The sequence below is a fragment of the Sylvia atricapilla genome, chromosome 14, assembly GCF_009819655.1.
Source record: "Sylvia atricapilla isolate bSylAtr1 chromosome 14, bSylAtr1.pri, whole genome shotgun sequence".
NCBI classification, from domain to species: Eukaryota; Metazoa; Chordata; class Aves; order Passeriformes; family Sylviidae; genus Sylvia; species Sylvia atricapilla.
In genome coordinates, this window is record NC_089153.1 from 1473455 (window position 1) to 1484766 (window position 11312).

The window sequence follows — 11312 nt, forward strand, 5'->3', positions numbered from 1 at the left end:
GGACGGTCCCTCTGCTCCGGGCTGTCCCGGCCCGGGGAGCTCCCGGTGATGACAGCGCGGGGGACAACCACCAGCCCCGCTTGTGATTTGCCCTCCTTTCCAAGCTCTGGCTGGAGCCCACGGCACTCGGAGATGGGAGAGGATGGCGAGGTGCTGCGGTGGCCCTGAGGACTCTGCGGGGATGCGGTGGCCGGCGGGACAGCCCATGGCAGCGCGGCGGGGCCGCGGGGGCTCAGCCAGCGGCGTGCTGGGGCTGAGCCGCTCGGCGCTGCAGCTGCCGGCGCTGTGGTGGTGGTACCTGTTCCTGAGCGCCGATGCCCAGGAGGTGGCCACGTTCACGGTGCAGTACCGGGTGCTGGAGGAGGTGCCCCCGGGAACTGTCATCGGGAGCCTGGCCGAGCACTTCGAGGGTGGCGAGAGCGGCGACGCGGCCGAGACCTTCCAGCTGATGGAGACCCCCGGGAGGTTCCCGCTGCATGTGGGCAGCGGGGATGGGGTGCTCAGCACGGCCGGGCGCGTGGACAGGGAGCAGCTGTGCCGCCACAGTGATCCCTGCTGGGTGTCCTTCGACGTGCTGGCCGCCCAGAGCCCGGCCCTGATCCACGTGGAGGTTCAGGTGATGGATGTCAACGACAACGTGCCGCGGTTCCCCACGCCCGAGCTGGAGCTGGAGATCTCAGAGAGCGCATCCCTGCGGACGCGGATCCCGCTGGATCGAGCCCTGGATGCGGATGCTGGCCCCAACGCCCGCTGCTCCTATGCTCTCTCCCCCAGCGAGCACTTTGCTCTGGAGGTCGTCTCTGGCTCCGACGGGACGAGGCACGCGGAGCTCATTGTGGTTAAGGAGGTGGACCGGGAGCTGCACTCCTCCTTTGACCTCGTGCTGACAGCCACTGACCACGGGGAGCCGCCAAAATCAGGTACTGCTCTGATTAAAGTCATTGTCCTCGACTCCAATGACAACAGCCCCATGTTTGCAGAGAGCTCCCTGACGGTGGAGGTTCAGGAAGACACCCAGCCTGGGACCCTCCTCGTGACAGTCACGGCCACCGACCCCGACCAGGGTCCCAATGGGGAGATCGAGTACAGCCTGAGCAGGCACGCGCCCCCCGAAGTGCTGAGCACCTTCAGCATCGATGCCCGCACGGGCAGCATCCTCCTGAGGCTCCCTCTGGACTACGAGGAGACCCACGCCTATGAGCTGGACGTGCAGGCGCGGGACCTGGGCGCCAACCCCATCCCGGCGCACTGCAAGGTCCTGGTCAAGGTCCTGGATGTCAATGACAATGCTCCCGATGTCCACGTCACCTGGGCCGCGCGGGTGCCCGTGCTGTCCGAGGCCCTCCCCAAGGACAGCTTTGTGGCCCTGGTGACAGCCAGTGACCCCGACTCGGGAAGCAACGGGCAAGTGCTCTGCTCCCTCAGCCAGGGCTCTGAGCACTTCAGGCTGAAGAGGACCAACAGCCACAGCTTCGCACTGCTGACCAACGCCTCGCTGGACCGCGAGCGGCGCGCCGAGTACAACCTGACGCTGGTGGTGCGGGACATGGGGCACCTGTCCCTGGCCGTGCTGAAACACCTCACCATCTGCATCAGTGACGTCAATGACAATGCCCCAGCCTTCGAGAAGGCTGCCTACGAGGCTGCTGTTGCTGAGAACAGTGAAGCACCTGCCTTCCTGCTCACCGTCTGTGCCACCGACCCTGACCTGGACTTCAACGGGAAAGTCACCTACAGGATCCTGGACCCCTCTGCTTTGGGGTTGGTCTCGGTCGACCCCATCACTGGGGACGTTTTTGCCCTCCAAGCTTTTGATTACGAGCAGGTGAAGAGCCTGGAGTTCCTGGTGACGGCAGAGGATGGAGGGCATCCCAAGCTGGCATCCAACATCTCCATCAGGCTGGCTGTGCTTGACCGGAATGACAACGCACCCATCATCACCACACCAGCGCTGGTGGGAGGGGTGGCCACGCTCTCTGTCCTGGTCAATGTGGACACTGGGTGCTGCTGGGTGGTCCCTGGGAATGGCAGCACTCAGGGGGCTGCGGCAGTGGCCAATTCCACACTCACGTCATGCCCTGGCAGTCCCTTCCTTTTCACCATCGTGGCCAGGGATGTGGACTCCGGCATCAACGGGGCTCTCCGGTATGATCTGGTGGGTGGGGATGATGCCAGGCTCTTCATCCTGGACCCCCTCCTGGGGCAGGTGTCCCTCAATGCCAGCAATGCCAGCAGCCTGGCTGGCAGCCAGCGGGAGCTGCTGGTGCGGGTGAGCGACCAGGGGGACACCCCCCTGCACACCCTGGCCCGGCTCCGCTTGCTTTTCCGGCGCCACGGGGCCTTCTCCAAGATGTCAGCGCAGGAGCCGGGCTGGCCCAGCCTCCCCGTGCTGCTGGTCATCTGCCTGGCCGCTCTCCTGGGCGGGTGCCTGCTGCTGCTGGCGCTGACCCTGTCCCTGCGCAAGAAGGACAAGAAGGACGGCACGGCCTACAACTGCCGGGAGGCCGAGGACGCCCGCAGGCAGCAGCAGCTCAAGAAGCCGCACAGGCAGATCCAGAAGGCCGACATCCACCTGGTGCCGCTGCTCCGGGGCCGGCCCCGGGAGCCCCAGGCCCCCCGGCCCGGCCAGGACGAGCCTCCTGCCGCGGCCGCCCCACAGGCGCCCCTCCACCTCACCCCCACTCTCTACAGGACCCTGAGAAATCAGAGGACACCAAAAGACTCCGAGGAGCAGCAGGGCGCCTTCGAGCTGCCCGTGCTGCAGCGCCGGCCCTGCCAGCCCCACAGACCCAAGCACCCGGGGAAGGAGGCCCCGAGCCCCCCCGAGGCGCCAGTGCACGGCAAGAGCTTGGTGAAGCCGCCCGCGGGAGAGCCCCAAGTGCCACCCGAGCGGCCCGTGGGCGCAGGGGGCCCCGGGCAGCCCCAGCCCCACCAGCAGATCCTCAGGAGCCTGGTCCGGCTGTCGCTGGTGGCCCTGGCAGAGCAGAGCCCAACCGGGGAGTTCGCCATGGAGTCGCCCCCAGTGCAGGTAGGAGCTGCTCCGGGCATTCCCGGGCTGTGCGCACCCCAGTCCCTCCTTGCCTGGGCCTTGCCCAGCCTGCGGTGGTGGGAAGGTGCAGCCTGATGGTCTTTGGTCGGTCCCTTCCCCCAGGCCTGGGCAGTGATGCCTCAGTAGCCTGGGTGGGATGAACCCGCCCCCACCCCGGCAAGGTCACCCCACCAGGACACGCAGGAGTGGGGCTGTCACAGGGAGAAGGGGACAATCCCATGGGCAGGGGACAGCAGGAGGGGTGCAGGGGAAGCTTGGGCCCAGGTGAGCTGCCCAGGGCTTGTTTTTCCCCCGGTGTGGGGATGCTGAGCCATCTGCAGGAGGAGGAAATGCTATAAAAAGGCCGGGGGGCTCGGAGGGACGTCCTGGCAGGAAGCAGCTTGAGTGGCCAGCCCGGGGCTCAACAGGCTTTTCCTGCCTTGCAGCAAATCTCCCAGCTGCTCTCCCTGCTGCACCAGGGCCAGTTCCAGCCCAAAACAAACTACAGGGGAAACAAGTACACGTCCAAGAACGGCAGCAGGTAAGGCTGGTCCCAGCACTTCCCTTCCCCACGCTCCCTTGCCCTGCTCCAGACCCACCAGTCCAAAACTTCCAAGGGCAGGAGACACCGGGAGACACAAGGGACAGTCTCATCCCCTGAGATTGGAGGTTGTCCCTTCAGGGACTGGTTGTGCTCCTCTGGTCCTGTCTCCCAGTGGTATTCAGCTGCTCTTTGCCTCCTTCCTGGGGCACCTTTGGCCAGTCTCTCCATATTCAACTGAGCTCATCCATGGCCATGAACCGTCCCTTGCCAAGAGCTTTAATGGTTCTGGGTGCTCAGGAGCACAGAGGGGCCCAGCTCTGCAGGCAGCAGCACAAGGATGAGTGTTCTCATGGCTCTGGGCACTTTCTCAGTGCCTGTCAACGTGACTTTGGGACACCTGACCCTGTGCCAGGGGGCAGATGAGTGAGGAACTCCAGCAGGGCTGAAAACACAGAGATATCTGAGCTGTGTGCCAAAAACATCCCCAAATTTCACGGTGTTCCCATTAAATTATGCAGCGTGCTCTGGGTGCACGCTGCTGAGGATGCTGAGTCTTCATCATTGCCTTGCCACATCCTCCTGTTCCCACCTGGCCAGGCCATGGGCAGACACAGCTTTCTCCACCTTTCTCACCTGCAGCTGCAGAGGATGGAGAGGGAGAGAGAGCAGCTCCAGGGTACCTGGGGTGCTCCTCACCTGGTCCTGCAGGAGGGAAGCTCCTCTGAATTCAGAGGGAGGAGCCAGCAGGTCCCTGTTTGCTCAGGATATGCCCCTGGCTCTCTGGAAATGTTCCAGACCAGGTTAGACAGGCTTGGAGAATCCTGGGATTGTGGAGGGTGTCCCTGCCCATGGCAAGGGGTGGAATGGGATGGGCTTTAAGGTGCCTTCCAACCCTCCTGGGGTACTATGATCTTGCTGCAGTGAGATAAAAACCCTTTCAGGCAAGAAATGTGGAGCAAACCCTCAAAACTCATGAACTGATGGGCACTCAAAATGCCTTTGATTCTGAGAGGGATGCTTGGGGAGGGTGCCCACAGCCCCTCTCTGGGCCAGTTTTGGGAGACAGAGACCCTTCCAAGGGCTCATTGTGGCAGGGCTGTGCTGGGGGCTGAAGTGACCCGGCTGTTGTGACCCCTGGCAGGGCTGCAGGGCTGGACACGGGGCTGGACACGGGGCTGGACACGGGGCTGGACACGGACTGCCTGAGCACCAAGGACAGCGGGCACGGCGAGAGCGAGGCCGGGGACCGCGACTCCGACAGCGCCTTCGAGCTCTCCGTGCAGCAGCTTGTGGGAGAGGAGCTGGAGACCCTCCTGGAGCCACAGGCAGGTGAGCTGACCTTGCTGCTGGCACAGGGTGGGGCTGGGGGACTCCAGCAGTGGGATCTCCTCAGGTAACCCACATCCAGCTGGCCTGCAGCAGGCAGGGCACATCGCAGCTCCTGGAGAGGCTCTGGCAGGGGCAGTGCCTGGGGCAGTGTGTCTGGACCATCACAGGCTTTTGGTACCAGGCTGAGGGACTGGCTGAGCTTCATGGTGGGTTTTTCCAAGTGTTTATGGCTGCTCTTCCTTCCCATGGGTGGGAGGGTTTAGGGATCAGATGTGGTTTAGTGTTCAGTGATGTGTGAGCTTGGCCTCTGTTGTTGCTGAGGGGGGTGAGGCCCAGTTTCACATTGCAGCTGGTGAACTGCTTCCCACACTGGCCTGAACCCTCCCTTCATGGCCTCATGGTCCATGCAGAGTGAGAAAGGCAGACACTTGTCCTTGTCAAACCCCTCAAGATGTTATCGACCCTCAGAGCCTCACTGGGCTCCTCTTTCCTCTTCATCTCCTGTGACCAACCTGCTGCTAATTTTATCTTTTTTGAGACGTGTGACCAGACTTGTGTGCAGTGTTTAGGATCCACTGGGGGTACAAGGAAGTTTTCTGGTTTGTTCCTCATTCCTGTCCTGCCCAAGCTCCACGCTGAGCCCTGTTTGTTGTGACTCCCAAACCCCTCCTCTGCATGGAGGGAGAGCCATCAACACATGACAGGTTGTTGTTCCCTGGGACATTTATCTGACAGTTGGTGACACAGAAACTCACCAGCCACGTTTTACTCATGGCACTCAGCATTATCAGGTCCTTCAGGAACCCTCTGCTTTTGGGTGTTTTAGTAGAGTCAACACCAACATTGTCCTCTTTCCATGCCATTTATCACTGTGTTGAGCAGATACTCTGTGACTCTGCTAATGACCTCCCTTGGTGAGGAAGATTAATTATTCCTATCCTCACTTCCCAGCTTTTAACACATATTAGTCCCTACAGAACCTGGCTGTAAATTCAGGCACGGCTCAGGTCTCCTGCAAGCCTGGCTAGTGCTGTTCCACCAGCTCAGGTGACCTCTGCTGTCACAGGATTGAATTCTGGAATGGTTTGGGCTGAAAGGGACCTTAAAGATCATCCCATTCCACCCCTGCCATGGGCAGGGACACCTCCCACTGTCCCAGGCTGCTCCCAGCCCCAGTGTCCAGCCTGGCCTTGGGCACTGCCAGGGATCCAGGGGCAGCCACAGCTGCTCTGGGCACCCTGTGCCAGGGCCTGCCCACCCTGCCAGGGAACAATTCCTGCCCAATCTCCCACCCAGCCCTGCCCTCTGGCACTGGAAAGCCATTCTCCCATGTCCTCGCACTCCAGACCCTTGTCCAAAGTCATTCAGGACTCTCCATCCAGCCTTTCCAAATTTCCAGAACACAATTCCCTCATATGACAATGGCAGGTAGCTCCTCTGGGAGCAGCAGCTCCCTGGCTCTCTCTGCTGAGCCCAGAAGGATTTCTCTGAATCTGTCTGGGCTGGATTCACCTTCACACACTTAAAAACTCCTGTCACCATTTCCACCTCCCCTCCTTCTGATCCCGCATTCATTTGAAGCAGTAGTTAATGAACAGCAGCTAATAAACCAGGCAATTTCATATCTGAGTTCCTCTGGCACTCTGGGGTGAATACCATCTGGGCCTGACATTTTCTACATGTTCCTTTTATTGATTTGTTCTAAAAATCTCCTCTCTTGGCATTTCAATTTGAAAGAGTTGGGCTGACTCATGTCCTGTAGCAGAAATTTCATTGTGGAGCCTCTGTGCTCCTCCACAGAAGAGAAACTCATTGAGCTTTGCTGCTGGGGTGGTTTGAATTCCAGAGCTGGGCATTTTTGGTGCTCTTCCTTAGGGACAGAACCTGCTACTTCTCCCCCTTTGCCTCCCTGCTTGTTTATTCCAGTCAGGAGCAAATGAAGGAAAGGCTAGGACCTAAAAGTTTCCTCGGATTCCGAGGTCCTGCAGCCAAGAGCAGGGAACAAAGAGGAACCCAGCTGCATCCCAGGTGCACTGACACGTCCTGATCCCAGAAAAGGGACTGGTGGAGCCCAGCAGCTCTGGATCCAGTCCTGCCCACACAAAGACACAAAATCTGGGCCATGGTGAGACTGATCCATGAATTGCCATCTCCCATGATTTTTGGATCTGGTAGGAAAAAAACCCGCTTTAGCCAAGGTCCTGGAATTCCACAGGACCATTAGGGCTGGAAAAGCCCTCCCAGACCATTGCTGCCCAGCACTGCCACATCCACCACTGACCCTTGTCCCCAGCGCCACATCCCCATTCCTGGGATGATGATTCCACCACTTCCCTGGGCAGCCCGCTCCATGCCAGCAGGGAATGCTGAGGCTGTGTGGACTCCTGCTGGCCATGCCCAAAGAGGCTGCTCTGTTCCAGAGGTGCCACAGCCTCCCCAGGAGCCCAGACCTGCCACAGCCTCCCCAGGAGCCCAGACCTACCACAGCCTCCCCAGGAGCCCAGACCTGCCACAGCCTCCCCAGGAGCCCAGACCTACCACAGCCTCCCCAGGAGCCCAGACCTGCCAAAGCCTCCCCAGGAGCCCAGAACTTCCCACAAAAGCGGCTGAGTGCAGCCGCGGAGCTGCCGGGCTCCTTCCTCCTCTCCCAAACACAAACAGAGCCCTGGACTTGCATCCTGAGAAGGAGGGAGGAAGGAAGCACTGCTGGTGCTCAGGAGCATCCTAACAGCTGGCTGAGGCTGGCTGGGCCTTTGTGCTGTTCCCAGCGGGGGGATGCAATCCTAGGCAGCTCTGGGATTGTTGATGCTGCGGGATGAACTCCCAGCACCGTCTGTCAGCTCTGATCCCCCAGCAGCCCAGCACAGCACTCCCAGCAGCAGATGAGAGATAGAACTTTATGGATGATAAAAACAACCCCTGCTCCCCAAACACCATTAAAACAAGGCAGTAAAGAGTTATTGGTCAAATTAAACATACCTAATTATGAGGTTTTCATGGCCAAGGGACTGTCAGCCCAGCTCTCCCTGCAGAGAGCAGACCGGTTGTGCCCTGCTCCAGAGCTGAGGCAGCCAAATATTCAGGGAATGAGGTGGCTTCTTGCAGACTGGGGAGGAGAAAGCTGCATGTGTTACAGCAAAACCTGCAGCACACTCGGGTGATGTCTCAAGGAACAGTCACTGCGACTCAAATACTGAGGTGTGAAACTCTGGATGTGAAGCGACACAAAAGAATTTTAGGGCTCCAGTTGAAACAAAAATCTAAGGGATGTACCTGCCCTTGTCTTGCTGCCAGGCTGGAGTGCCAGCTCTCACCCCAGCCCACCCCAGGGCAGTTGTATTCTGGAGAAAAAGGAGCAATTGCTTGGCCAGCTGAGGAAGGAGCCTTGTCTCAGTCTCTGACTGCAGATCCCAGGTCCCAGCTGTGGCAGGGTATTGATCACCCTCTGGAATCAGCAGGGTAAGAGCATTGGAATGGGGACTCTCCTTTCAGATGCCACTTTTTAAGACAGAGCCACATAATTATGATGACTGACACCAGCTCTTGCCACCCTGGGGCTGCTGCATTTTGTTACCAGTGAGTTTTGCTGCTCTCAATCTCTTTCCTAAAGGTTGCTCTGAACTCCCCTGAGGTTCTTGGTTGTGCTTTGGGAAGGAACAATGAGGGGCTGGAATGCAGCCTCTGTGCACCACAGCACGGACTCTTGTTTACCAGCTACCTCAGAAAACAAGAATCCCTGTTCCCCTTCCTGCTGTCTGACGAGGAAGCTATTCCAGGCTCTCCCTGCTATGGGGTCCTTCCTTTATTTTCCAGGAGATGTTTATTCATGGACAGCTATAATCACTTCTTCTCTTGCCAACACTATTTAAAGCATCAAGATTTCCTCTGCTGGTGTTTATCTCCTCAAAATAATGACAGGTTGCAGTCAGATCCCTGGAGAGCATTTACTTCCTTAGGAGCAGCAACCCCCAGCTCTTGGGGTCTCCATTGTGTCAGCCTGGATCACTCCTGGTTTCATCTCCAGAGTTTTCCCTGCTGGTATCATTTCAGCTCCCTCTTCCATAGGTGGATAATCAGATTTTTGTGTAATTCCCTTAATCAGACCCAGTAACAACCCTGGCTGTGCCTCCCTGCCAGCAGAGAATACCCTCACCAATCCTCTCTGTGATTCCAGTTGCCCATTTTGAACCACAATCAAATTACTGGTGCACTAATGAGCCTGCCCCAGCCCCCAGCTCAGGCTGCCCCTGCTCCTCAGCTGTTTCCAATCGAGGAACAACTACTTTAGAGCTCAATTGTTTGGTCCCAGTCTCCAACCATCCAGCTGTGCATTTTATAATCCAGAATTTCATTCTGGCATTATTGTTTTCACAATAACTCATTTCTTCTCGGTCTCAATCTGCCTCCTTAGCAGCCAATTCCCACCCTGGAGTGACCCTGAAGGGAAGTCCACTATCTTTGTGTCCAACGCTTCCCCCTGGAAAGCTTTTCATTGTCTGCTCCTGTCCAGCCAGTCCTAAGCCCTCCCTCTCTCAGGCTTTGCTAACAATTTAGTGAAGTGCCAATTGAGACTGCAACAAATGTGAATGCACAGCAATACTAATGGTTATTATATTAAAAACAAAACAAAACCCCCAATAGTTTCAAACCAGTTCTATTTTGTTTGGCTTTTTTTAGCTGCTGTTTTGCATGATGTCACCGGTGGTGTGTTTCCAATCGTTCCGCTCAAATGATTTTAGATATTTTCATCTATCGATATATTAATTTTCCCCCCTTCTCTGCTGTGCTGTCCCTCCCCAGAGCTGGCCCTCAAGAGGCTGACAGCTGCAGACCCAGCGTGGGTGGCCCGGCTGTCCCTGCCACTCACTGGCAACTACAAGGACAACGTCTTCTCCCCCGCCTCGCCGTGCTCCCCCGAGGACGAGGAAGCTGCAAGGCAGGAGAAACCAAGGACCTTTGAGACCTTTGGCAAAGGCGCCGGGGCTGACCCCGATGGCACTGGGACGAGGCTGGCCAGCACCTTCCTGTCGGAGATGAGCAGCCTGTTTGAGATGATCCTGTCGCAGAAGGTGCAGGTGCACAGCGAGGCTGGCGCGGGGCTGCTGCGGCAGCTGTCGGCCCGCGGGCACGGCCTCGGCCTGGGGGACGCTGCTCCGGGGCCCTAACAGCTCAGGGCTGTGCCAGGGAGAGAACAGCCAGAGATCTGGGGTGCCCAAGCCTACCCCAGCCCCAGCAGGGTCACTGTATGACCCAACCTAGACAGGCGTATTCCTCCTTTGCCTCGCCCCATCGGATTTCTCCAACACCGACTTCACCTTTAGTTCCCCTCCAGCTGCCTGTCCTTGCCCTCCTCCCCTCCCAGCCTGCTGTGCCAGTGCTCTGCCAGCCTCCCACCCCAGCCAGCAGCACCAGGACCCTTTCCTCCCAGGACAGGCCCAGGCAAGGGGGTTGTGAGAACAACCACAGCACAGTGAGATACATCCATGTGATCACAGACTGTGAAAATACCTGTCACGGACACTGCTGCAGCTGGGCTCCAGGGTTTCAGTTATTTAAATAAATTTTTTTTCTAACACTACCCTCTCTGTCAGCAGTGTAGCTGACATAATATATGTGCAGAAAGCCTGAAGTGGCAGCTGGGGAAGGGGAGATGTGCCTGTTGTCTCCCATGGCTCCTCCCGGCTTCTGTGGTTCTGCCACTGGGATCTTGGCGTTTTGTAAAAGCCCCCAAAATCAGCACTGGCATCTCTCCTATGGCTGTTCCAAGAGCCCACAACTTCCTTTTCCGTAAGGACTGGATGTGGCACACAGTGCTCTGGGCTGGGTGATGAGGTGGGGATCAATCACAGGTTGGACTTGATGATCTCAGAGGTCTTTTCCAACCTTAATGATTCCATTCTATTCTGTTCTCACCTTTGAGGCCTTGGGATTTTGGAGCACAGTCCTTACCCAAAAGCAGACACCAGATGGCTGGAGTCTGCCAAAGGTAACCTGGGAAAAGGGAAGTGTGAAAACACTGTTTTGAAATATTCAGTCACAGGCTTCACCCTTTTTATGGGTTTTCACTTTGATCTTTCTGTCTGGGAGCTGTAAGACAGTTTTGGGATAATAGCACGGGTGGGAAAACCAAGATATTGATGGCAGAAGCAGCAGCACACAGGTGTTTGTGCCTCTGCACTCCTGCAGAAGGGAAGGGCAATGCTGACCCACAGGCTCATGCAGCCGTGTGGGGATGGCAGGTGAGGGCTTCTGGGCTCTCCTGGACCATCTCAGGTATCCCACCCCTGTTCTTTTCCGTGTACCTGGAGGTGACAGTTCCCAGAGCTTTAGGTGTGTACACACCCGAGTCACCCAGATCATTAAAGCGGAGTAAATGAGAAAGTTACCCTCTTCTGTTGCTCTTGGGACTAA

General features: G+C 57.7%; 1 protein-coding gene across 1 annotated transcript; it reads left to right on the top strand.

The window, feature by feature from the left end:
• PCDH12 (protocadherin 12) lies at positions 1-11264 on the top strand. The gene is made up of 4 exons (XM_066328858.1): positions 1-3028; positions 3475-3569; positions 4714-4901; positions 9702-11264. The coding sequence occupies exons 1-4, from the start codon at positions 143-145 to the stop codon at positions 10064-10066; spliced, it is 3534 nt and encodes a 1177-aa protein (XP_066184955.1). The 5' UTR covers positions 1-142; the 3' UTR covers positions 10067-11264.
• Positions 11265-11312: the final 48 nt, after the last annotated feature.

Coding starts and splice junctions, on each gene's coding strand:
- PCDH12 (XM_066328858.1), top strand. CDS start 143: ATGGCGAGGTGCTGCGGTGGCCCTGAGGACTCTGCGGGGATGCGGTGG. Junction 3,029..3,474: donor TGGAGTCGCCCCCAGTGCAG/GTAGGAGCTGCT, acceptor CCTGCCTTGCAG/CAAATCTCCCAGCTGCTCTC. Junction 3,570..4,713: donor ACGTCCAAGAACGGCAGCAG/GTAAGGCTGGTC, acceptor GACCCCTGGCAG/GGCTGCAGGGCTGGACACGG.